The sequence below is a fragment of the Eutrigla gurnardus genome, assembly GCF_963514095.1.
Source record: "Eutrigla gurnardus genome assembly, chromosome: 2".
Taxonomy (NCBI): domain Eukaryota; kingdom Metazoa; phylum Chordata; class Actinopteri; order Perciformes; family Triglidae; genus Eutrigla; species Eutrigla gurnardus.
In genome coordinates, this window is record NC_139916.1 from 20,677,823 (window position 1) to 20,705,298 (window position 27,476).

Here is a 27,476-nt window from a genome sequence, read left to right on the forward strand (position 1 = left end):
GGTCTACGCCTGGTCGAGTGGTATGTAAACACAGAGTCAACGCTCCGGAGAGACGTGAACTACAGAGAGAGGCAGATCTTGATACAATCACAGATTTCAGTGACAGGGCAGCTTTAAGTACTAAAACACAAATTGCTGTGTCTTCATGGAGCGAGCGCTGATAGAAACACTGGTTGAAACTCAAAATTTGGTTTAAAAAAACCTGAATCCATCACTCTGGGAAGACATGCACTTCTCTCTTTGAACATAATGTAAATCCCAAATGTCTGTCTGCAGCAGACTAGCAAAGGAAATAATAAAGTAACCAGCTTTTATACGTTTTTAAGGGAGAAAAGTTAAGTGTATTATTATGCCACAGCTTGTGCTTGCTGATTTTTCTATTTTGGCATTCTTGACACAAAAAAAAGAAGCATCTCTCAGATAGTTGCCAACAGGACACTTTGCTGATGACACTAAATGCTAAAGCAGAGACACATCAGCTTAATTTAGTATTCTCCCTCCCTGCACAGCTCTATCTGTGTGCCCAGGCGACTCGATGGCATTTGTTTTTCATACATTCACCAGATCTGTATCTCATGCATAAGTGCAGATGGTATCTACCTTGCTCTTCATAAACTTTGAGTGGTTCTTGTAGACCTCCATCTGTTTGATCTCTTCTTCTCTGTCCTCTGTGTTCAGTAAGCCGTTGGCCTTCACCATTTGGATCTCATCCTCCAGATCTCGAATGTTGCGCTCCAGAGAGGCAATTTTGGTGTCCTGCATACAAACATGCAGAGGAGACACACCTCAAAATCCAGACTGGCATGTCCACAAGTTGCATGCTGCAAACGAAGCCTGAGCTAGATACCGGAGTCCAGAACAGACAGAGAGAGTGACAAAAAACAAAAAACAAAGATAAAGAGACTAAAAAGACAGAGGGAGTGAGAAAGAAAGATGTAGCGTAGATAAAGGAAGAAGCTCTCTGGTGTGGCTGAGAGCAAATGCAGTATCTGTCGGTGAAGTCAGAGGCTTTCTACTCAGCTCTCCGCAGCCGCTCAGAGGATTAATCACCATTGGGAAATATTGAGCACACATCCAGCACGGACAGATCAGCCAGAACCGGAGAGAAACGTGCAGAGGGAGAGGAAGAAAAGTAACAAGCCGTAGCTTTTGCCGTAGTTGCTTGCAGATCAATGCAGGATCCGGTCTCTGGACTGCGACTGTTGAGTGCTGCTTTAGCTTCACGGCTTTTTAAATAAATAATACGACGTCTTTAAGATTAGCCATGGTCCATCTCCCTCTCCAGCAGAGCATAGAGCAACCTTGTTCCTTCCTGTCTCTCTTTTTTGTGTCTATGCTTTTTTTCCTCCCCGTGACTCTGAACTTGTGAACTTGTGGCCGCTAGCAGGGTCAGTCTCAGCCCGCTGCAGAGAACGTGGGACATATGTCGTAATGAGGAGCGATAGACTATCCGCGAAGGATCTGAGGGCTTAATGCACTTCGCACTGCACATGAACATGCAATTCGCACCGCCGCTGCATCTCCCCTCAGTCTCTGTTCCGCGATGAACATCAATGAGCTAACATCGCTGCAATAGATACAAGACACCGTACCTTCAAAGGAGGGAGATTTTATTCCATCCACATGAAATCACTGCTACAACAACCTGGTCAGTAAATCTTGCTCTTTATCTCTCTTTCCCTGCCTCTGTGAGTCTATCTATCTCCCTGCATACTGGCCTCTCGCTGTCATAAACAACCACACCTGTTTCCATGGTAGCAGCAGGCAGGCTATATACCGTGTACTGTCTCTGGTGAGTGAGGAGGAGAGGGCGGGAGGGAGGAAGAGGAGACAGGGAGGGAGGATTATTCGTGCTTCAGCTTCAGCATCAACACAGCAGAGGGAGAGAGGAGAAGGGAGAGATGCAGGGTCTTCCTGCACAGAGGAGGAGGAGGAGGAGGAGGAGGAGGAGGTAGAGGCGGGTCTTCCCTTGCTCAGTATGCAAATCAACAAGATCCCAGAGCACAGATGTCACATGACCACGGCGGGGGAAGGCTGGGGCCTGCACAGTGCCAATCCGGCCGAGTGAGAGGGGCTGTGTCAGCTCAGCAATGATGTCAGGATTTATTTTAAGGAAGTGATGTCAGGCCTCTGCAGTGAGGCTGGTGGAGTCTACACTTGTACAGTCCAGGCGAACAAGTTCTATCTGAACAGCCATTTTTATATATATTTGCTTGTTGCATATTGGCATATTACAGCTGCATCAGTTTGAAAGAAAAGAATTGTAGTTATAATTTATATTATACTGTCATGTATTTACACTGAAGGCTAAAGGCAGTCACATTTGATGGTGATGGGTGTGGTCTCTGAAAACACAGTCTTTTAAAATGTTTTCTTATTGAATATGAATGCATGAATATGTAAATGTTCCTTAGCTTTCCCCTGAAGCTTTAAAGTCAGATGTATCTCCTTGTTACAACGTTTTTTTAAGTTCATTATGCAAATCTAAGATGCAATTTGAACATCAAATAGAAGCTTAGAAATACCTTGTGCATGATTTGATCCACACTTTTCTATAATTCAGCTTTGCATATTTGGCATCTCCAAAAAAACAGTGAAAGTTTGAAGTGAAGCCCTGCATTTAATCAATGCTTGAGGGAGCTGCAGTGATGCAGCTTGGTATGAGTAGCTGCTGCACCGCTCCTATTGATTGTTGATGTTTACACAACTGCTCTGTGAGCACATACACAGTGTGTCTGAGTGTCTCTGTGTGAGAGAGAGATAGGGAGGTGTGTCAGTGTGTTTACTATTGACTCCGCTGCTGATGATCACAATAACAACAATAGATTTGGTAGAATACACAAGCAGCTCTGTTTAGACATGCAGCACTTTACATAATACAATACAGTAAATGTCAGTGACACCAACACAAACAAATACAGCATCTGTCTTTTAGAGACACTGTCCATGAGTTGGTATCTGGATTAATTACTCCATAAAGCCTTATTTTGAGGAATATTATTTAAATCCTTATTTCCCAGTGCTGACTGCTGCTATGGATACAGTCATGCAGTATATTGTGTGTCAGGTTCTCACCTTCATCTCTATGATGGTCTGCAGGGCCTTGGTTTTGCTTGGATCCTGATGCATCTGATTTCTTCTGTGCAGTTCCTTTTAGAAAAGATAAAACAGCAGAATCTTTTGCACTGAAAGGAAGATTATATGACTTCAAATACCCCAAAAATGCATATAAAGTATGTTTCCACATTTTAATGCAACTGGTGCCCTCTGCATTTTAGTTTATTCATTACAGAATCAAGTTTCACAATATGAGCTGTAGAATAGAGCATGCTTATGAGAGACTCTGCACTGCCCTCTAGTGACAAAAAACGAATAAGTCATAGAGTACCTCTCGCAGATGGATGTTCTCCTTGTCCTTTTGATCCAGAATGACCTCCAGGTGTCCGAGCTGGGCCTCTGCCTCGGCAATACGCCTCGCTCTCTCCTGCTCCTCCTCCTCAGACACCCTGCCCGGCCCTGGGGGCAGCCCTTTGCTCTGCAGCATCTCCAGCAGCTTCTTAATGGACTCGTCCCTGGCACCCAGTGTCTGTTTCTGGGTCTCAATCCTCAGCTCCATCTCCTCGAGGGTCTTTCTCAGCAAGAAGAGCTCCTTGGCCTGCCTGTCGTGTTCAGCCTGCAGCCGACGGAAGTTTTCCTCCGTCAGCTCGATGGTGGTGAAGTGGTCAGCCATGGAGCGGTTGCCGCCCTCCTGCTGCAGCAGGTGGTTCAGGTCTCTCTGTGTGCGCAGCTCGTCCTGCAGAGCCTGGATGGTCATCTGGAGATGCTGAAAGAGAGACTTGATTATTGAAATTAGTTTCAGGAATAAGGCACAATGCAGTCACTTCACACGAGGGTAACAGCATGTAAACACATTTCTGAAACGTTGTTGCACACGGTTCTGTGGAAAAATGCTGGAGCAGGTCAAACTGGGGGAACATGTCATTTACAAACCTCAGAAGCAAATAGACCGTAAACAAATTATTAAGGCAAAATATGAAAAATGTGCGAGGGGAAGATTTTTTTCTTCATTCTGGAACAAGAATCAGACTGGATACCATTGGAATCACAGTGTTTTAAAAAATATATAAAATGAAATAAAAGCCTAATAATTTATTAGTGGAGGCTGCTCTGTTTTTAGACATGTGAGCAGAATTAACGAGGGTTAATTAGGTGCTAATCAAAACAGGAGACCACCCCGATGCTTCCCCACAGCGCAGCAGAGGTCTTTGCTGACAGTCAGAGGATACAAACAACTGTGCTTCAAACCTCAGAAGGGGCATATAATGAAAAAGGGGCCTAATTGAGCCTCATGTAGGAAAGGACAGTATGCTCCTGATTATTTGAATGTGCTGTTACCGTCGGTGAACATGGACACTGCAACAGAACCTGTAGAGCCGGCACAGTAATGTGTTGAATAAGCTTGTGTTGGTTTGTGAATTTGTGTGTCCAGAAAAAAAATGTAAATCAAACAAAAACTCTACTAGGCCTCCTATATTTCCTTGTGTGCAAGGGTGTGTTGGATCTGGGTTCAGGGGAACAATGTTAGGGCCAAGTTTCTGTCACAGATTGACTCAGGCTTGGTCTTGCCTGTTGTTGACACTTTCTTCCAGCAGATATCTCCAGAGAGATCAATCCATGTCCAGAAAATGGCCCGATCAGGATTTAGAGGAGAGGAAGCAGATTATTACAGTGAAATCAAACCACTTTACAGGCAGTCTGGGGATGTAGGGTTTGTGCTACTACAGGGGAAACGGAGCACCGGGGACATTTGAAAATTGAACAAAGCACACTTTAGTTTTATAGGGGGACATATGAGGGTTAACAGGAACAGGAGACAAAAGAGTGAACAGCTGAAAAAATGCACTTCCTTTCAGAGGTTCACAGGAGAGGAGGTTGTAATGGTGCAAAGGGATTGCCAGGTGTCTGAAAATACACGCCACACTGCAGGTGACTCTATGTTGTGCACACAACACGCGGTGCAAACATAGGGACAAACCTTGGTTCTCCTGGCATCCAGCAGCTGCAGAGCATGGGCAGAATGAACAGAAAAACAAATGCATGATAAAAACTGAGCATCAGAGCATGATGCAACAGAGACGGATGATCAACACAAAGCAGCCAGAGATTTAGACTGAGACACACCCATCAGTTTGTCCAGCTGTCTGTTTATCAGCCTCCCGCCCTCAGGCAGAATACAATACTCACAATATACCTACAGAAAAAACAAGATTTCTTGTTGAGATTACCTTTCTGGAAAGAGATGGTTTAAAATGCCTGTTAATTGTTCCAATCTGATACTTACTTATGTTAGGTGTTAGTATTATTAATAGTAGTATGATATTAATACTAGCTTGCTTAGATATGGTTTTATTCTGTCATAAACACCCCCCCCCCCCCCGCCCGCCTTGTGCTTTAGGATTATGCCTTGCTTATATTCCTGTTGTGTAAGTGTATATATATGATAGTAATGTGTTTTTTACTACTTCAATCTTTATATCATATCTCACTGCCCAATGTTGTGTATATTCTGTTTGATACAATCCCAATGGAACACGTTCGAACTGATTCATAAGCTTCTTAAACATGAAGTTTGAGAGAACAACACCAGAACAAGTGATATTAAATTGATTTATCTTCTGGTTTTGGATTGTTGGTCTGGCAAACAAGACATTTAAAAATGTCACCTTGGGCTTTAAAAATTGCGATGGCAATTCCCTGACATTTACCGAGCAAACAATTAAACCGAGGGAAAGAAATTGGCAGATAAATCCATAATTAAAATAGTCATCAGTTGCAGCTTTGATTTATCACACTATTAACACGGCGAGAACAGCAATGCATTCATCTTAAACATGACTAAGTAAGTTTTTCCTCACGCCAACACATCTTGCTGGCTCACATGGACAGTACGCTTCAGTGCCCCCCCCCCCCCCCCCCCCCCCTCCCTCCACAGTGTACATGATGCTGTAAGCATGTGAAACTTTTGAAGCATGTGCTCTTCCAACCATCGGGGGGCAATGTTTGTGTTAGCAGAAGGAGCTGATACATTTTGCTGCTGACTTCAGGACTGCTGCCATCTTCAACAGTTTTGGTCACACTCCCTTATGTGAGTCAGTGCCATTTGGTCCATCAACAGAAACCACCCAATACATCCCAAATTCTCCGCTTTGCACTGAGATTCATTCATTTACATGCTGTCACACGTTGACATTGGAAATATAATTTAAACCTGATATGTACACTGTCTAAATCTATTTCTTGTATTCTTTGTGATGATGATGATCTTGATGACAAATCAAATCCCATTAATATCAAAATTGTTGTTCCCTCCCCTCATCTTCTCTCTCTAATCTCACACTGCCCCCCCCCCACCCTGATCAATAACCTGCCATCCTGGTGAAAACAGGAAGCAGCCCCTGTGATGTTGGCTTAAAATGACAGCCCTTCCTCCTGACACCTATGGCAGCAAACTGCACCAGTTCCGATGAGTCAGTCATGACTCAGCGGATATTGGTGTTGTGGTTATTCTGCCTCGAGAGAAGGCTTCTCTTTCACTGCATATCCTGAAAAAGAGCTTCCAGAGGTCTTCAGAGTCAAGCAGAGATGTTCAGCTACAGTGTCTCCTCTCTCTAAGTGACACTTGGAGCAGCCAGGGGTAACTGGCTGTCATAAATCCATCTGTGCAGAAACACAAAATCCTTCTGAGAGATACAATAGACAAGAAATTGCCCCAACTTCAATTTAAAGACTCTGTCAGAGCTTTGCCAACATACTGATAGAATGCAGATATCCATAATGGCTATACAAATAAGTCAGGCATCATCAAAGTTAATTGATCGTAAGGGGAGTATGAACGCCTTTACCAAATGAGAATCCATCCAATTATTCTTAAAATTCATCTTTACAAACAATTTTGTGGCAATCTATCACGGATATGTAGGACTACAGTACTGTATGTCATCAGTGAATATGTTGGCCTGCTAGTAGAAAAGTCAGGGGATCATGAAAGTCATTGGGAGTCTTTTTAGTATGATGAATGTCTCAGAGGATAGCAATCCGTTTATGCAATCCATCTAACAGTTTGAAAATATATCTCACTACAACCATAATAAAAGGCAAACTCATGGTGGGGTAGGATGGAATATCAGAGGATCCTCCTCATTCTCTGGGGAACATGAATATCTAGACTACATGTCCAGTAGTTGAGATATTTCAGTTTGGACCAAAGTGGTAAACTAAACTGTTAACACATTAATTCAAAGCTCTCGCTACATAAAATTATTCTGAACGTCTTTTACCAGGTGGTGCAGGCACGAGCAGATATACGTGCTATATAGTGCATGTGTGTGTGTGTGTGTGTGTCTGTGTGTGTGTGTTTATGTTAAACGAGAGTGGGGGTTTCTATCTGACAGATGGACAGCTCCAAAGCGCTGAGTCAGAGAAACCTACTGCTCACTGCATTTCTAATCTCTTGTTGTGTCGTGATGGCTGACAATATACAATTACACCCACGGCCATGCCAGCAGACGTGGCGTTTATTCATCTTTACTCAGCTGAAAGAAAGGCAGACAGCACCACCAATGCAGAAATCGGAGATTGGACAGCAAACAGGAGTTAAGTAACGCTGAAAATTCTGAAACATCTTTTCTCTACAGTATTTGGATAACCATTCACCCAGTGTGCAGAAGACCATTTAATCTATATTATTCATATTCTTGTTTATTACATCATATAAAAGTTCTCCTCGTTTAATTAAACAGCCCACACTAATACTGGATCGCAGTTCAGATTGATTGTTCTGCAGAACCTAACTGTGAATAATAATAATAATAATAATAATAATAATAATAATAATAATAATAATAATAATAATAATAATAATAATAATAATAATAAAATAATAATAATAATAAATTAACTAAGTGTAAAAATAGGCTTCTCACAGGACTCTAATCCCAGTGCCTTTCGGCTAGCTAACTATAATTGTTAAATTAAGTTTCATATTCAACTTGGTGGTTGTAAATAGCCGGATGGCTTCCATGTCACTATTCACATCCAGACAGAAATAGACACTGCATGTATTTTTTAAACTTTCCGTTGAGAATCCAACAGTGTTATAGAAGTGGGAACTATATAATATCTATATGGTAACCTATGTCGTATCAGCTGTAAGAGGACACCACAACATCTGTTACGCTCTGGCATATGTCCTATGGATCACAGCTATGTGAGCTTAAATCTTTCCATTCACTCAATTCAATATCCAATATTTACTCAACATACTGTGTGGGCTGCACACCTATTCCATCATCATATACTGTATATGATGAACTTTATGTTCAAAAGACTAATTGTGACTAAATCTCTCCCACACAGAACGCACATTACCAGCTGGCACAACGACAAATGGAGGAAGCCTAACTTCCCCGTCCACATGCATAAATCAAACTGTATGGTACCCACATACACAAGTCATGTATAAGTGTGCACATTTAATCATAATGTGCTCCGAATGTAACTAACTCCCAACCCAACAGGCCCACCCTGATCACACGCTCAGGCTTCTATCGACAGCTCACAGTAAATATTTTTTTTTTTTAAATGTCATGTTTGACTTGGAGGCACGGTGTCCATGCACAGACATGAACAGAGCAATGTGATATGGGAAGCTCAGCCTCCTCAGCCATTTTGGGGATTGATGAAGGCTGACTGTGTGGCTGAGCAGCAGTGGTCATGACTCAGTCAGATGTGGTCCGCTCTAGCTCACACATGTGCCTCCAGCAGCTCTCGTCAAGCTTCAGCACGACGGAACATTCTGCTGAATTTAAGTCAGTGTTGATCCACAACAATGTAGCAAGCCCGAGCCAGTTACATAGCACCTTCAAAATGTGCTTCAAAAGAATGTCCCGGGCTAATCGCTACCTCTAATCATGACCACTGGGGCTACCGTACTTCACTCAGTGTCTGGGATTTGCAAAACAAATGAAAGATAAACTAATGCACGGACGGTTTTCCTCTTTTCTAAAGATATTATCAAAAGAAACATTCCCAGATCTTATTTTTCACAAAATAAATAATGCACACAATTTGCTCAGGCTAATAGAGGCCCGGGGCACCTGTAAAGGGTGTTATAAGACAGATGTAATGATTGGCCTGAGTAGACTCCATTATTAATGAGGCAATTTGCTCCTCAGTCATCCTCTCAAACCATCCCACCGTTAAGTAAAGCCTTACGTAAGGGCGTCTCACAGCCCAGAAATCAAGATGGAAAAGAACAATTACAGTAACAAGGCACATCTGCTTTTTATTAACCAACATTCTCCATTAATTAACCCAATTAGGAGGGACTTAAATATCAGTCAATGCCGAGTCAGAGCGAACATTGATTTACAAGGTTGAGGATACCGGAAAGCCCACACTGTACAGCCGTCACATGGTGCTGGACACATTCAGCTCCTACGGTGTATGAAGCCAAGCTAAATATACACCAGCACTCACACTGAGTATCGCACTGAACATAAGGAATAAAGTAAATGATGAATGGCTTGGGCCCTGTCAGTGCTGGGTTAGCTTGAACAGGCATATTCTCCTCCTGAACACTCTGCCGATACATTTTCATGAGAAAGTAAAAGACATAGAAGTGTGGGAGTACCTCTGGCGCCCCTCTAGGGATCACCAGCAGGTTAAACTGTGAGGCAGAGAGCTCGACATCCTGTGGCACCGCTTCAGGGACGAGCTGTCGAACTACAGCCTCTTTAACCTCCAGTCAAATGAGGAAAGCCACGAACCATTTATTTCAAAAAAGGGAATGTCTCACTTAGTGGTCACACTAATGGTAACGTGCTGTGACCTTGAAGGCTGCAGTGACACTGTTGAGTCGTGAGTGGCCTTCACGGCAAAACCCAGCCTCTGTGTTGGTGGGTTGTTAGAACCCATTTGTGACTTCACTGTGGGGCAATTAGGTGATTAAATGTAAGAGTTTACTGCACATTCATCATTTTCTACATTTTGTGAGCAAAAATCGTGTATTTGAAGAAAGTGGAGGCCAGATGAAAAAAGGAAGAAAGTCAGAGGAAGTAAAGGAAAGACAGTTGAAATGGAAAGAGAGAGAGAGTGTGTGTGTGTGTGTGTGTGTGTGTGTGTGTGTGTGTGTGTGTGTGTTTAAGCATCCTTGGCATGTGTCTCTGGGCTTTGTGCCTCCTCTTGTCAGTTACTGATTTAACTGGGCCATGACTACACCCCCACACTGAAGTCAGCACAAAAAACCTTTTGCCATCTCACAACTCTCCAATCTGATAATAAGCTTAACATTAACGCTGCGGCCTGATTGCATACAATATTTACATTTCACCTGTTGACAGTGTATAATTGTGTTTTTCACATAACTGTTAAACGACTAGGAACAGGTTTTCACTGTCAAACCGATGGATTACACACTAGGCTCAGTATATGAACTTGTGTTTCAAAAACTAGATTAAAGTGTTTTGTATTTGGATCAAATGGCCTCTCTGACCTTGACTCTGTATCGGAGTACTATTCGAGGAGAGTGTGTGTTAAATATTTATGTGCACAAAGAACTCTTTCCAGAAAGGTTTCCACAAGCGCTGAAAAAGCACGACTGACTGCGATAATTCTGTTGAACGATTAGGTTGAAAGCGGTCGATTGCAGAAAAGAGAATGGTGAAATTAGAGTCGCGCAGATCGAAGAAGACAACAGAAAGACAGCAGACTAGCCAACTGAAATTCACTGCAGTAATGAATGGATTACAACAGCTAAGAGGGTCGGTCTCACCTGGTTCTCCTCGTGAGTGACTCTCATCTGCTCTTTAAGGATGGATGTGCGAGCTGCCTCTTCTTTCCTCATTATCCTTTCTTTCTTCAGCTCGGGACTCCAGAAGCTTTTGATGCTGTTGGTGGACGATCCCAACTTACTGTCCTTCAGATCAAGCTCCCGGCGCAGCAGGTCATTCTCCCTCTGCATATCCCTGAGCTGGACCTGCATCTCCAGCAGCTCCCCACCACTGCCCCGCACCGCCTGCCTCAGCAGTGCGGAGGGCACCCCCTGGTGGTGGTGGTGGTGGTGTAGCATGGAGAGGGAGCCCAGGTCACTGTAAGACAGAAGGTCGCCGTGGGGCAGCCCCACTGAAGCGATGTTGGGACTGCTGCCCATGGCGGTGACGCGGCCCCCGTACATGGCCCGGTTGGTGGCACGACCCACAGTCATAGTGCCCTTTGGGTAGGTGGCAGTGGAGCCCACGCCCTCGTGGTCGCTCAGGTACATGGGCCCTGAAGTGGCATAGGCAGCATTGAGTGACTGGATGTTCTCCATGGAGAGCGTCTTTCCCCCCGCACCACCCCCGCCCCCGCTGTTGGCCCTCCGATGGCCCAGTCTGGGGGACCTTGGCAGGCGCGGGGACCGTGCGGGGCTGCTCTCTATATGGCCTACAGCTCTGGCACTGCCGTACATGTCCTGTGAATCGGCGGTGTAGCCGCCACAGGGTCCTTAACAGGGGCACGCTGAAACAATCTTCTGACACGCTGAAACCCACATGGGTGACTTATTTCATGCCTTAACGGGTGGAACGCCTCAAAGTCAGGTCTGAGGAAACAGGAGATGAATCACCTGTGAGTTGTCCAACACCTGTATGAAGAAATAAATATTTCTGTTAGTTTTAGCAGCAGCATACGGTCACATTTCACCAGGCTCCTATTTCTAATGGCCCACAGGGAATTCCAAGCATCATCCTGGATTTCCCACAGGCCAACATTTATCTGCATCTCATAAATGCTACTAATGCAGTCAATTCCCGACAAAAGTATCAGCCTGATAATAGTTTCTAAGTATGATATTTGAGACTTTGGCTCACTACTTAATCAGCTCTTCTCATATTCCTTGCAGGTTGAAATACCAGAAGACATATTGAAAGCTTGACCAAAGTGTAAGATTATAACATATCAAAAATACACAGAAGCACTACATCTGTCGTGCTACTCGAGTACATCAGCATTCACCATATGTGGCACCCAACAATGCAACAATATCCCCAACTCAGTGCAATAAAAATTATAAAAGAAAGCTAACATAATCAGGCCCATGGCTTATGACATAAAGTCATCCTCTGTTGCATTGTATTGCCTCATAAACACATAAAACGTACTAATTAAAATAGACACCGGACTTCCAATGATGTTATAACCACCAATGTTATGCAATTCACAGTAAGAAAGGGATATGGAAGGTTTCATTTCTAATGTAATTATAATGGTTCTGCCATTTCATGCCACCTCAAGCCTCAATATAGCACGACATATACCACAGTCTGGAATGCATTCAAGCTTGAGACGACACAAAATTGCAGTGTCATTATCACATTTTGGGAGATAACTTTTGAGGTTAAATACAGACAGCAGTTTGACCACCAATGTTAAAGACAAAGCCGCTGAGAGAGACTGTAAATGTCACAGGCTGTCTGGTGATGACTAATACTGGACAGTCTGTGGGACAAAAAAGATCTACAATACTTTCTCTCTGCTGGTGACACTTGCTGCTCACGCACAGTTGCCATGGTGACTATGCCTGGGCTAACGGAGATAAAGCACTTTGGTCGTCTGACATAACAGTAGCCTAAATTTAAAATATATCGTGGCCAAATGCAGATGTGTGTTGCAGCAGTGTCGAAGTGACATGACAGCCTGTAGGCTTCATGCATTCTTTCTAACAATCACACTTTTTTTTTAACTTAATATTCTTTTCTTTTGCTTTTTTACAGGCATGTGTCAACAGGTGTATGAAATCCAGTGAGACTTTGGTTGACAGGAACGCTTGCTTGCACTCGCTGAAGCATCATCTGTGTGGAAACACTTGGCCAGGGGCAATCACTACAGCCTGGCAGAGGAGGTCAGACAGGACACTGTCATCTGTGCTGGTTATATAAAAGAAAAGGTGTCTGGGTGGATGGCCACACAAACTCATATTAAATGGCAGAACAAATCAAACAGAATTCGTTTAAATGCGTGTTAAGATTTTTGTGTGTTCGTAGCCTAAAAACTGTCTAAAACAGGTTGTTTTTTTCCTCTTAAGTCCCCGAGAGAGACACTAGCAAATGAAATTCAAAAGTTTCAATATGCAGACGTATGCAACAACAAACACATTAGCTCTTATCTACAGTGGTCAGCTTGCCACTGCAGGTCTGTGAAGTCTGGTAAATGTTTTATGAACAAAACCAGCATTCGGCAACGGGCAACAGAAAAAAGTACAAACATCTTAGAATGATTTATAATTGCCGTTAATTTGGTTTCGTGTAGATGATTCAACTCATTCTGCGGCATCAAATTAAACGTCTTGCGAAGCATCTTTCAGTCAGTTTGTCAGGATCTATTCTCTTTAACGATTATTTTCTGTGACCATATGTTGACTTACTGTCACCACTGTTGTCGTTTCCTCTGTACTTATCTTTAAAACTCTCTTATACAAATTGCTGTTGACAAACACTGCTTGAAAGAAATGAGTAACACTATATATACGTTAAAAAAATGTAACATATTTACTTGCTTTTGCATTGTATGTTGAGGTGTTTCAGCATTCACTCTAATCACATGGTGTTACAGTTACAGATTTGACAGATTGCCTGGGGCTCTGATATTTGCTGTGATATGACAATACCGTATTGGTTTGATCAAAGACGATCCCTTGGATTTAATCATAAAATGCTCAAAGATGGTGTATAACCATTGTTTTTGCAGTTTCTCTAGCATTTCAAAACACAACGATGTTCGATTTGCAGTATAAAAAAAAGTAATTCCTCTCATTTAAGAAGCTAACATCAACATCAATGATTTCTTTTTTGTTTCGTTTCATAAATTCTGCAATACCACAATGGTCTGTCAATTAACCAATGCATGAATCGACTAATTGTGTCAGTATAAGTACAGTGTGACATCTCACACACACACACACACACACACACACACACACACACACACACACACACACACACACAGCACTTTTATCAGTTTGACGGGCAGAGGGAATACCAAAGTGCAATAGGAGGGTATCATATTATTGCAGAAACATTAATATACTAGAACACAAGGGATGCCTGCTGAGGAGGCTGATTGTGATCCTTCACCGACCCCAACTCTACAGTTAACTTCACTAAGAATATATAAAAAGAAACAAAAAAACAGAGAAACGCTGCATAGAATATACATTTCGCTCATTATTGAGTTATTTTCCACGCAGCTTTTTGAAACTCTTGGCCTCGATGTCACTTTCCTCGTCGTTATATCCTCACACGACTCAGACATTAGTGAGCAATTCCAGTCAGCAGGACATTAAATGCCACTATAGGCCATGAAGACATGATCACTGGCCATTCAGAGAGCGGTGGTGCGTTAACGGCGGGGAGGATACGGGAAAGATCTCACCACGGGCGATGCTGAGCGCGTCCGTGGAGACCAGCTTTCTATAGAGGCGATCATGACATTTTGAAAGCCAGCATGCAGGCATTTTGTTCTCTCCTCTTAACAAAACTGAATGGGACTAACAGGAGGGGATCTTTGACCGTGACAACGTGCTTTCGAGGTCAGCTGCTCTATAAATAGCCTTTCCAATGGGTTGATAATAGAGGAATTGTGCGTGAAAGGAAGTGCCGGCCCGTTCAGTGCGGTGCAACTTGAGCAAGTGCAACACATGCAGCCTGGTGCTCATCACGTATTCTACTACCAAGTATTAATCCAACCCGCGCTTCCCACTCACGTCAACGATTGGTTGATAGTATGTCGAACATGTAGCCTAAATAGGCGACTCTATATGGCCCGTTCACTCAGAAATGGCTTGTGAATACATATAAATAAATAAATGCAGGGAAACATGGCACGTCCTTGACACATATTTATCTTAACTGCACACAGGTCTCGGTTTTCAGTTCCAATATGTATTTTCAGGATGTGCCGACAACCGTGCGAGGCTGAATTAGGCTCCATTGAATGCAGCACAGGAAGCGCGACCGAGCAATTGACATATCATCGGGCCTACATCCTCGATGCCTCCGGCGTGCCGTGCGTCGAGCACCTCACTACACCGATGAAACATCCGCCTCACACGTCGCAGAGGAGCCGGCTGAAACCTTTGTTTTGAAACAAAACGCGAATCCTCGCGTATCGAGTGAGCACTAAGTGGCTGCGTCCATGCAATCAACGACTACCCCAATGTGTTTTTTTTTAAAGCACATAGCCAGGACCTCTATCTGGCTCTCTCGCCGACAAATCGCTCGCAAAACGCTGGAAAAAAAACCCCAAAGGACGCACGTGCCGTTGCTTCTTTTAATGAAACGCGGATAGACTTGGTGTGAAAAGAAAAAGAGGCGAATGTACCTTGATCGATATTATTTCCTCTCCTTCGCCGCTTCGGACGGCATATTGTCGCCTCCATTCACTCGAGCAGCCTCTCTCAGCATCCTGCGCTGTCATTGGGCAGCGGACACGCGCTCTCTCCTCCTCTGCACGCCAGGGAGCAGCATCACCACTACAGCAAGTGGCAGCTGGCAGGAGAGGGGGTGGGGGGGGGGGGACGATGGGCGGGGGAGACGTGGCGAGCGGCCTGCAAGGAATTTCGCATCACCTCGGCGTTCAACGGGAATCATTGGCCGCGTCCACTCGCATTAGCTGAACGATGTTTGAGTTTTCACTCGAGCTCTACTCGCCTCTTTTCTGGCTCTTGTTCTTCATCGTTTAGCGAGGTTTACAGGTGGCCGTAAACGCGGCTCACGTTTCAGGGAAGGTGGTTCAAAATCAGATGTGTGGCTTGGATCAACGGAAGCCCCCCTAATCCACTGAAAAGAAAGTTCTGTAAGTCATAATGAAAAACTATCGCTATAATAATAATAATATAATATAATATAATATAATATAATATAATATAATATAATATAATAATAATAATAATAATAATAATAATAATAATAATAATATAGAATCTCAATATGTTCAGGAATTTGCATTATCTTAAGATACTCACTCTTACACAAAAATGTAGTTTCTCATTTTGATAATAATTTGATCAATTTGAGCTTCCTTCCAAACCTGTAGTGTTATCTGTGGGGTATTTCTGTTGGCCTTCATTTCACTTCCAGGCAGCCTTTCCTCCCATGCAGTGTTACCACTCCTATCAAGCCATTCTGATTGAATCCTGTAGGTTATGGTTGGGGTATTACCAAGTGCCGAGACTCTAGTCTGCCGAGATCTACCATAGCGAACAGGGAGGGATTTGTATTCCTGTCAGGCCGAACTCTAGGAAACAAAGTCATTTCATCTTCATCTACTGTCCATCCTGTATTTTCTTCTTCCTTCACTACTCTTTCATGTCTCATTCACTTATGTGTCATTGGCTGAGCCTAAACAGAATTACCACAATGCCTCTTGCATAGAAGTGGATCAAGTGTGCAGGGTTCAAATAAAGCTTGCGATATCGATACCACTCTCACGTCTGTCGAATATGCAGCTATAGCCATATAGACACTGAGCATAGCTTAGCTTAAGAACTACATACAGGGAGAAACTCTGTTCAAAGGTAACACAATCCACCTACCAGCACATCTAAAGCATGAACATGTGAGTTCTCATTTGTTAAACCTGTACAATAATCATTGTGGTTTTAAGGATGCATGTGTCGGACTATTTCTTGGCCCTGCGCCATCCCTTCCTGAGCCTCGGTTGGTTGCCTGGCAACTTCACTGTGATGACAAGACTCCAGCTGGTAGCTTTGCATTTACAATACGGACACGAGAGTGCTATTAATCGTTCCTTTTAACTCTCTGCAAGAAAGCAAATTAGCACATTCTCCAAAATGTGAAGCTATTCCATCCGGTTTGACATGTAAGCAATATAGAACGGGGACAGGTGTCTGCAGCTCAAAATCACACTGTTGGAAGAACGACACAAGCAGTGACATATTGTGGTGTATTTTATAAAAACAATGAACTGGCTCCTCTCCAGTATTCACACTGCCTACATTAAGTCCGATTTGCCTGCGGCGAACCGCAGATCCAGTGATGGAGGATGAATCGCAGCACGAATGCATCTCAACTCACGACATAACACTTACTTCACCACAAGGTGAGTACGTCCTTCAGAAGCGTTCGAACCGCCAGCCCTGCAGGCTTTTCCAAAACTAAAACAATGCCCCCCCTGGCTCCTGTCCTCCTGCTCTCACCTGGTTTCGGGCCTCCTGAAATTACGGGGACTTTCTTCGGTTTTGCATTGTAAACGCTGACACTAAGTGTGTTTGACAGGGGCCCAAAGGAGAGGCATCAGCATTTCTATAGCGTGAACACAAACATACACATACAAGGTTATACGTACGGAAAAGGGAAATGAGTAAGAAACCCTTTCCACTCTAGTTGATTGAATACTTCTTTCCTTTCTGTTCTACTTAAATTTCTATTGTGGCCAGGCCGTCTCCATGGCTATACTTTAGCTAGTAGTTTTGGACTTACATGCTCAATTTTGGATACGATTGGCGATTACAAAAGGCAGAGACAAGCAATTTCACCCAAGAGTACAAGATTTATTGTTAACAAAACACAATACTTAAAACAATTACGTTAATAGACAACACTTTATTTTAGACACATCAGTTAATAAAATACTACATGGTACATATCAGTTGATAGCTGAGCACCGGCCGTTGGCGGAGGGAATGTAGAAAGAGGGGTTACTCACCACACACACACACACACACACACACACACATGCCCGTGCCTTGCACTCATGCACTGCAAACTAGAAAAAGGGGTATCAAATTATAATACAAAGTGCAAAAATAACCACACACACACAATTATGGGACAGTGAAGTGCAGGTGAGGGCCTAACCACCCCTGAATCCCCCCCTCCTAGAACGGCCACTGTGCCACTTGCTCCCGTGATCTCGTAAGACAGAAAAAAAGGGGGGTATGATCAATTCACAGTATCCATAAAAATCACAACCAAAACTTTAATAAAAAGTAAAAGTAAAAAATAAAATAAAATATAAAAAAAGAATGTAAATTAACCTAACAAAAAATGTAAATAAAACAAAGCAAAACAAAACGGCGGTGACAGTCTGTCTACAAGAAAGACAGATTAAACAAATGAACGTAAAGCCAAACAAATGCATCCCCAAGCGTAATGTCGGCATATGCTTATTGCGCAATACCCAACGGATGATATACATATATATATCCCCAAACAAATTAGAACCGCGGAAGTAGAGAGGCCAGTAACAGGTGGCGTGTAAGGGGTGGTTGGTTAGGTATGCTTGTCCCTTGCAGGGGCATTAGAGGCTATGTTGAGTCTTGGCTTCTATTTCCTCTCACAATTGGAAATGCATTATGTTGCAGCATGTCAGAGCAGCCATGTGGTCAACGGTGAGGTGCTGCCAGAATGTTCTGTCTTCCAGTTTAAATGACACATTGGGTGAGCGGAAGGACCATGCTGTTGAAGAAAGAATACATTATCCATTAGGTTACTTATAGAAAATTAGAGCCTCACCTTCTTAGATTTAATTACAAATTACATGTAAACTCACACACAGCTAGTGCATGTGAAATGTATCATGCATTAACAGACAACGAAGAAGAAAAAGGATGTGCCATGTAATCAGTTAGAACATGTGTTGTAGGACCAGGATGGTCATGCCTCTCTCTGTGTAATGAGACGGTTACAGGTGTGTGCTGACCTGTGCTGCACACCTGGAATACTGGAATACATGAATGCTCCTCTTCCACTGAGCATCATATGAACAAACTACAGGTATGCTAGTGGCTACAAACTAACTACAGCATGTGCACTTATTTCATTAATTAAATCGTGAAACAAATTATTACCTGATAAACAAAAGATGAGGGATCACCACAGTGATTGAAATTCATCCTGAGGGGGAAATGTCTGAACCAAATGTTATGGCAATCCAGTAGTTATTGCAACATTGCTCTCAAAGCCACACATTCAAGGTCATGGTGGCACTGGGTCAAAAGACTGGGCCCTCCGGGGACCATGAATGCAAAATGTTGTGGCGGTCCATTAAATAGCTGCTGACAGATATTTTTACAGGATAAATGAAACATTTGACCTGCTGGTGGCAGATCTCCAAAGTCACGTGTCATCCTCTGGGTACCATGCACAAAACATTTTAACAGGTTAGAGTTGTTGTATGCACATGTAAAGTTAATAAATATTGATATATATTGCTTGTTTCCCTCCATATTAAGTTGCAGGCTACATAAAACTGATTTTTACTTAAGTGTGACAATAGACGTTAGGTGCATTGTTGGTTTTACACAGTAAATAAAGATTTTCAAACTCATCACAGTGGCAAAAACAACAAAAGACCCACAGATGATAAAAAAAAAAACATTTTAAATCAATATACCAAACAATGAGTAACACTAACGGGCACTAAACAAAGTCGATCTAATAACCAAACTGCAGAAGAGGGTCCCACCAGCTGAGCACATGTTCTTTTGCTTGCTGGTAACTAAATTCCCCTTTTGTATCTGCTGTCAATTAGCCGTTTGCCCTGTCGAGGAAGTCTAATCACGTTGTCTTGCTGCTTTCATGGTTGCTAATATCTCTAAGAGACTTGAGATCTCTCACAAGCTAGCAGTTAACATTAGCCATTTCCCTCCCAGATAAGCACTCCAAGTCAAATCTGATTATTTTGTTATCAGAGGTTTGGTTTGGCTTGACTACTCCCGGGAGTCTGGCTGTTCTTTCTGGTCCAGCAGAGTCCGCTGAGGTCCTGACCGATGCAGACTGCTGACTGGCCTGATGTTGGAAACGATGTGGTTGGGATGGATCCATCTCGGCATGGCTGTGCCTGCTGCCATGGACTACTACTGCTTCTATTGCTTCTGTTAATACTACCACTACTGTTAATGCTACTACTACTATACTACTATACTACACCAAATGCAGTATGCAATAACGATTTCCCCTGGGTGATGTTGGGACTTTGAAATTGTATTGACTCTGGAAATTTTGAGCGTATTCTAGTCGTGCTCAATGTGTTAAGTGTCCTGAGATGACTTCTGTTGTGATATGAATTGAATTGCTGGTCAGCGAGGTGTTTAATCTCAAAATGTTTCTTTCATTTGTCCTGCAGGAGATTATCCTCTCTCTGTTCACGCAGGTGACCACAGTTACAACTCGTCTGTAATCCAGAATTATATTAATTTCAGTCCCACTAAAACCAAACCAAACTTTTTTCTGTTGCCAACAGATGTAGAAGTAGCAGAAGTAGGCCTGTGCCTTCATATGTGCTTACGTCAGTGGGTAAAGTAGACCAAAAAAAAGTTTTAAAAAAGTCTAAAATCAGAAAGTTTGTCTTTTTCTGAGATATGACAGTGATTTTGCATTATTAATGTTTTTATGAAACAAAAAACACTCTGAAAAGCATAAAACCCTGAAAAAGGATTCTCTCATTATTAAAGTGTTGTGTATTGATTATGCAGTCTGTCAGACTGGCAAGCAGATTAAGACCGAGTGCGACACGCCTACAAGGAAACCTTGAGAAGCCAGTTCTCCCATCAGCGTAATTCTAAGAAATAGGCTCAATTACGATAATGTGAGAGAGCACTTCGTCTGCAGTAACGACAAATAATTCATCATTTATTTGCAGGATGAGTCTCTGCTCCCACAGTTCATCTAACCCGATGTGTCACACTTCCCATCTCACGAGGTTGAGTCACAAAATGTTCCTCTGAGGTCATCGCTGATGGAAATAACAGGTTAATCCTCGGAGGCTGAGGCTCCCGTCATGGCTTTCAGGAAATGGATGAGAATGACGAGAATCTCAATTATAGTTTGATGACTTACATCAATGCCCCCAATTAGAGGACATCTAGGTCAAGTGACATATAACTGAGGACAATAATGACAAACCATTAATCAAGCTGCTGTGTACAAGCATCCACCTGCTCCGTAGTGGGAGATGGGAAAGAGCTGGCTCCGCCCATAAGACCTCTGCTGCAAAAGACAAAACAGAAACAGAAAATGTCTATTAAGTAATATAGCGTAAGTGACCTCCAACCGGGTTGCTCTGCAGTTTTATATCTCACTGTGATGTTAAATATGCTCCATTAGAGCGACCCGAAAGACAGAAAAGACACCAGTGCTTTAGATTTGGCTGCTGGGCCCATCAATAAATCCTTAACAATACGTTAATAGAGACATTTTAGTGGTGTTTTCACCTTTGTTGACCCATACTGCAATCATCTTTATCAAAAATATATCTTGGATGAAGTCAACACTTGCTTCCTTTGAAAAATGCTAACTGAAGTCTTTGGGTCAAGTGGTTATGCTAGTGGGGTCAATTACAAACTGACACATTCCATTTTGCTTGCAATTCAACATCAATAGAAGAAGAATATCCATCCATCCATCGTCTACCGCTTATCCTGTATTCAGGGTCGCGGGGGGCTGGAGCCGATCCCAGCTGTCATTGTGTGAAGGCAGGGTACACCCTGGACAGGTCGCCAGTCCATCACAGGGCCGACATGTAGAGACAGACAACCATTCACGCTCACATTCACACCTACGGGCAATTTAGAGTCATCAATGAACCTATCCCCATCCTGCATGTCTTTGGACTGTGGGAGGAAGCCGGAGAACCCGGAGAGAACCCACGCTTACATGGAGAGAACATGCAAACTCCACACAGAAGGAACCCGACCCGGGAATCGAACCCGGGACCCTCTCGCTGTGAGGCGACAGTGCTACCCACTACACCACCGTGCAGCCCAGAAGAAGAATATCGATTTAAAAAAAAAAAAAAAAAACACATCTTCCTTTCCAAGATTCTGCTAATTTCTTAGGTTTTGGAGACCTGTCAAGCTTTCATGAAACCTCATCAAAGAAACTGATGACCCCTTTTGCTGTAGAATAGGGTGAAAGTCCAATTTAATCTTTTGAGATGAGTGTAGTCTTAAATAATATGTAGATCATGCAATTATTAGTGACCATTTCAATTTAGGGATTTGCATCCAGGATGTAGCAGGTAAATTCAGTGTCATCCTGTTTTGCATTTACATTCTGGTTATATTATCGAGTTATTTCCCCACTTTGATATTCTGACAATATGCTGATACATTTGACTCATGAGTTACGTTATTGACCTCTGGTGGTAAATTGTGGGATTGCCTACATTGTAGCCAGCCTCCGTTATTATGAGTAAGCACAGTCTGTGCACATGGATCCTTGGAGTAGATCTATCAGTGAGTATGGTTGCTCCTAACTTATCTAAGTTGGTTAATAACTTTGTGTGCATTAAAATAGTGTTAAAAGCATTCATGTTCAGTAGGGAAAAACGGGCTAACAATGCTAATGCTAATCGGGAAGCTAACTGTTTGCATAGTTTTAGCTAGGTTATATAGGCTGAGTTAGCACATTGTTAAGCCTCATTTATGTTAGTCAGTGAATTTTTAGGTGGGTTTGTTGCCGTTGCTGCATTTATACCTCATTTACTTACCTGTGAGTGAATCCTACTCTGTAAATATGATTACCTATGATGCCTATCTGATTTGAAAACTTGAATAGAAGAAAATATTAGAATGTGAAATACAATCAACTTTGTCTTATATTTTGTAGCATATTGTATATTTTGATTTTGTGTGTTAGCAGTTTTACAAAATTTCAGATTCAGTCCTGCAGGCAAGTCTTTATGTTCACTATCTGTCTCACAATACAAGTGACGTATCTGCCAGGACAGAGTATTGTCATAAATATCCTCCTTCTAGTTATAAATTCAGTTCTTGTAAGAAACATTTTTTTCCAGCCGTAATAACATTCAGCCCAACGGCCGTAGGCTCTGTTGTGATTGACAGCTCAGAGGGCGGAACCAAATATAAACAAGATCAACGATTGGCTGAAAATTAGGCCATTATCCTGTATGAATTCTAGGCTCTTATTGACATGGCGCAACAGTCACGCCATAAATGAATGATTTTCATATTCTCCCAGTACGTCTTCCTCATATTCATACTGGGAAATGTTGGAAAGTTGTTCTCCTAACCTCTCCTATCCTCTTCCTTACATTGAATTGCTGATCGTAAAGCTTGTTTATAGACGCTTCCTTGTTACAAAGTCCAATCAGAGATAGCCAAATAACTTTTTTGCCAATGGGATGCAGCCAAGGGATCATGTGTTCCTTGAGCCGAGAGAGTGTGCTTGTTATTGAGGTCGGTGTATGCTGAAATGAGATTGAACTTGACGTTACAGGCTAGCTCCACTTTGTTAAACTGGAAGCAGCCGGACATTAACAGCAAGTCCACCCAGAACCTGCTTCTAGATTCGGACGCAGACGTGATTTGATATCAATGTGCGAATTGTCATGGCTTTTATTAGAGCAATACAGTCATTTTATTGATCAAATAAACAACACGGTAGTTTCCACAAGGTTGAATTACATAAACTCCAGCGATTTAACTCTCGTGGACTGTTTTTATAAATCGTTTCAACATGAATGGCAGTAAATGGTGGTTAAAATCACTGCATACGGTGATGCAAAAAATGCTTTGAAGACAGCGGGAATCTCTGCTAATAGAGAGAAGTCAGAACTAGACTGGTATGGTCATTTAAATCAACTCAAGAGTCTGCCAACCAATGTCACTTCAGCTCTGAATGATTTCGTGAGAATTTCTAGTCTTTCCTTTTGATGAACAGTTGAAATAACATGAATAACCTCTCAATAAGGGTAAGACTTTTCAAAGGATACCGGTATACAGTATAGACAGGCGGATAGCTGGATAACATACTCAGACCTGCATCTCTTCCTATTCATTGGCTACCACTTCTCCTCTCACTGCTGCCTCCCTCCCTCCCACTGGGATAAGTCATCACTGCTTCAGGTCTTATCTGAACAGTCTCGCTGCCTGGAGGTCTCTTGATCTCTCCTCTGTCTGCAGCAGAGCTACTACACTTACCGAGTGTCTCGATCAGCACTACAAGGAAATACACACACACACACACACACACACACACACACACACACACACACACACACACACACACACACACACACACACACACACAGACTGAAGACAATAACCACAATATATTCCTTTTCTTTTTATTCTTCTCTCTGTTTGGAAATTGCAGGGTCAATATTTTCATTAATCACATTACTTGACATGATGCACCAAAATTTACTGTTTACAGGAATACACTGAATAGAACACAAGGTTTCACAATGGATACACGACTGACATTTTGCCTACTGCACTTACAACAGTGAATGACATTTTCCAGATTTTTTGTTTAAATCTTTTGCTTCCCTATACCCTCATCACCTTGCAGATTACATCCATCAAATCGAGGACCCCTTGACAGTCTAACAAAGGCATTCTACTCTGCAGTTGCTGAGGAGGTTCTTCTTGTTTTACAAGCACAATATGTATAGAAACTATACACAGACTGGATATGTTACGAGTTTTGTTCCACTGTTGTAAACAGTCAATACAAGTCAGCCACATACACTATGCTTATGCAATAATCATCATCATCATCATCATCATCATCATAATCATCATTAGGGTCACCATTATCCTCATTATTGTGGTAATAAATATTCTTTTTATACGCAAAAGTTGGCAGCAAGTACGGCATGGGGATGCACATGACAGCCGTACTCAAAACTCAAAAGCTGTACAGAAGAATGAATTCGTATTTACAGTAAGAATGTGTTTCTGTCTGCCTTTCTGCCAAACGGACAGCTGCACCGAAGGCTGTTTTGTCTCATGTACGTCATATTGACCAGATAGCATCTCCACCCTGCTTTAACATAGATCTCGCACTGTTCAGTCGGAGGGCTGCTACGCAACCTCCATGTTTCTTTGTTTTATTGAGCAGCAAGTGCTGCCAGTCAGGCTTGTGCTTTCAAAATGGCCTGCCCTTATTTGTGAATGACTGGCTGAACGTTTTACTCATCAATATTCTCTACTTTGGCCTGTGAAAGTCCAGGTTTGTTAGGCAAACCTTGGTGAACTCATGCCTTACCCTTCTTTTTAACTCAGGTACAACTTCCAATAATATAAGATCTAGTCATGCACCTTTCCTGTTTCTTGGCTGCTGAGTGGTTTAATCAACAATGAAATATCCAATAGAAGCATTCCATTCACCCCACGGTTTATACTGACACCCAATATGTACATTGACAAGTACTAATGAGAAGTGCTGACCATCTGTATCACAGGTTTATAGCAGCACGGACAGTCACTGCAAGCCAAACACTGAGAAGCCCAGGTCAGCCAAAACACACAAAAACTGGATGAGGGCTTACAAACAGCCAGACAAAGCCAAGCAAACCCATGCTTCAAAGCAACATGATGGTGGACATTCAAAACCGACAGTCTATACAGTTTACCCTTTGGCAACGAGTCCCCCCGTGTGGGGAGTGAGGGGTCAAAACATGCCGCGAAAATAAAAACAATTCTAGTTCAATATTCAAATCCGTACAGACAAGTTGCTAAGTAAAAACATTTTCATTACTTTATTCTTTTCTCTTTTTTTTTTTTTTTACTATCTTAGTTCATAATTTTGTCGTTTTCTTGTGAATACAGTGATGATAATAAACGGTTTTAGGCAGAATCACTTCCAGGTTCAAAATGAGTCATTGCATAGAACATTTGAATTTATAATTGCTTTTCATCCTCTCCGATATCTGTATGCACGTGTATGTGTTTGTGAGTCTTTGCAAAATAGAGGCAGTGAGCCCGGCTTGTTAGTGAGACCATCTTGTTGGTGAATTGGTAACCTCATTAATCAGCAGGAGGTTAACGCATCTATACGGTGGAGAACACAACTAACCTTGGCTCCGAAGTGTAACTAGGTTGCAAAGTGTCTGATGTGTGAAGTTTGTGTGTGTGTTTGTGTGTGTGCATATGTGTGTTTGCAACAGAGAGAGAGAGAGAGCGAGAGAGAGAAAGCGAGAGAGTGTGTTTGTACCTGTCTGCATGCTCTTATGCATTTGCACATAACATGCACATCTGGACGCGGTATACCGTGGTTGTAAACCCTTTGACAAATTGTATTTCGGCTATTTATCGACAGAAGTGTTTGAGATTTCCCATCACTAATTGAAACAACATTTATATGATTGTGCTATATACCATTTTCTGCATGCTATTGCTTTTCAAAATTAACAAGCAAATTATTCGATGCAAGAAAACAGATCAACAAATAAAAAGTGAAAAATATAAAGTTTTACCAAAGAAAAACACAGAACAAAAAGTCACTGGAGAGTGATTCCATAAATACACAAATGACAAATTTACATAATTAGATCTCTGATTTGTTTTATGTACATACAATAGTATACAATAGTGTAAAAAGAAATGCATGATGACATGGACATTTTTAAAACGTATGAGGTATACAAGTAAAAACATGTACTGAATAAGGCTCTTCCATTCAGTGAATATCAGGCAAAAATGAAAAGAAACTAAAAGATGAGACAAATCAATAAAAAAGGATAGAGCCCCCCTTAGGGCTTCATCCTTGAGATAGTCAGCCCCAGAGCGGTATGGTCAACTCCGGGGCTAACTATAACGATGGCTTTGTGATGGCTAATTAAGAGCCGTGGCCACTCTTTCATTTGGTCCTCTCATCTGTGTGAATCTCACACTTGTGGGCACACTGGTAGTACTTCCCTTCCCTAAAAACCTACAGCTGAAGACTAGTGGCATCTCAAAAGGTGATGAATAAGTATCAATATGGGCTTCTTTTTTTTTTTCTCAGTTTTTCAAATATTTGTGCGTGCATTCTCATGTCCACATTTACACAATGCATTCTGTACTGTAGACATCGAAACAAAAAACAGGAGAAATAAGAACACATTCAAATAAAGGGTCAAATTCCCTATACTGGAATGTACTGTAGAAATCAGAGGAACCAAGCATTCAGGGATTGTAGTGGAGTTGTCGGGTTGGTTGTCATTGCCGTGATACACCTTGTCTCCTCCAGGTATATGTGGTGTCATTGTGGGCTAATATCAGTATCTTTGATACAAGGAAAACCTATGAAAATCTGTGTTCTTCTTTTTTTCACTGCGTTTTGCATGAAAAGGCTTTGAATACATCAATGTCGAATCAATATCCTTGCCAGATGTGCGCTCCTCAGACATGAGTGGTGTTCCATTAAGATACCTATAGAGGGAGCTGCGAGGCTTCCTTTAGTGAGCAGTTTGAAAGAGAGCGATAGGCCAAACACACTGAATTCCTCCCATGGTATCCAGGTGCCTCAGTTAGCGAGCCTTTTACTGTCACACAGATCCCAGGAGGCTTTCTCTAGTAGGAGGAGAGGAAGCAGGGTTCCAGTTCCCCTCTCTCCACGTCCTTATTGTTAACCGTAGTTGTCCTCCTGCATTAAAGAGAGTGAAGATGTGAATGTTAGCAGATATCAATG

The 27,476-nt window shown here is 42.3% G+C and overlaps 2 protein-coding genes across 5 annotated transcripts in view; both read right to left on the reverse strand.

Moving 5' to 3' along the window:
• Positions 1-15,529, reverse strand: part of erc2 (ELKS/RAB6-interacting/CAST family member 2) — a 29,862-nt gene extending 14,333 nt beyond the window's left edge. For 2 of the 4 annotated variants that reach the window (XM_084034013.1, XM_084034011.1), the window contains exons 1-6: positions 15,415-15,529; positions 10,832-11,638; positions 5,036-5,059; positions 3,389-3,823; positions 3,076-3,150; positions 601-756 (exon numbers count right to left, since the gene is read on the reverse strand). In XM_084034013.1, the coding sequence (XP_083890139.1) occupies positions 601-756; positions 3,076-3,150; positions 3,389-3,823; positions 5,036-5,059; positions 10,832-11,506 (1,365 nt within the window). In that variant the 5' untranslated portion in view covers positions 11,507-11,638; positions 15,415-15,529. The remainder of the gene's footprint in view (positions 1-600; positions 757-3,075; positions 3,151-3,388; positions 3,824-5,035; positions 5,060-10,831; positions 11,639-15,414) is intronic. The other 2 variants (XM_084034014.1, XM_084034012.1) reach the window with 1 other exon arrangement.
• Positions 15,530-25,072: 9,543 nt separating this feature from the next.
• bsnb (bassoon (presynaptic cytomatrix protein) b) overlaps positions 25,073-27,476 on the reverse strand; it is a 60,380-nt gene continuing 57,976 nt past the window's right edge. Inside the window, exon 13 of the mRNA XM_084021030.1 lies at positions 25,073-27,431. The gene's annotated coding sequence lies outside the window, so the exon portion shown is untranslated. The remainder of the gene's footprint in view (positions 27,432-27,476) is intronic.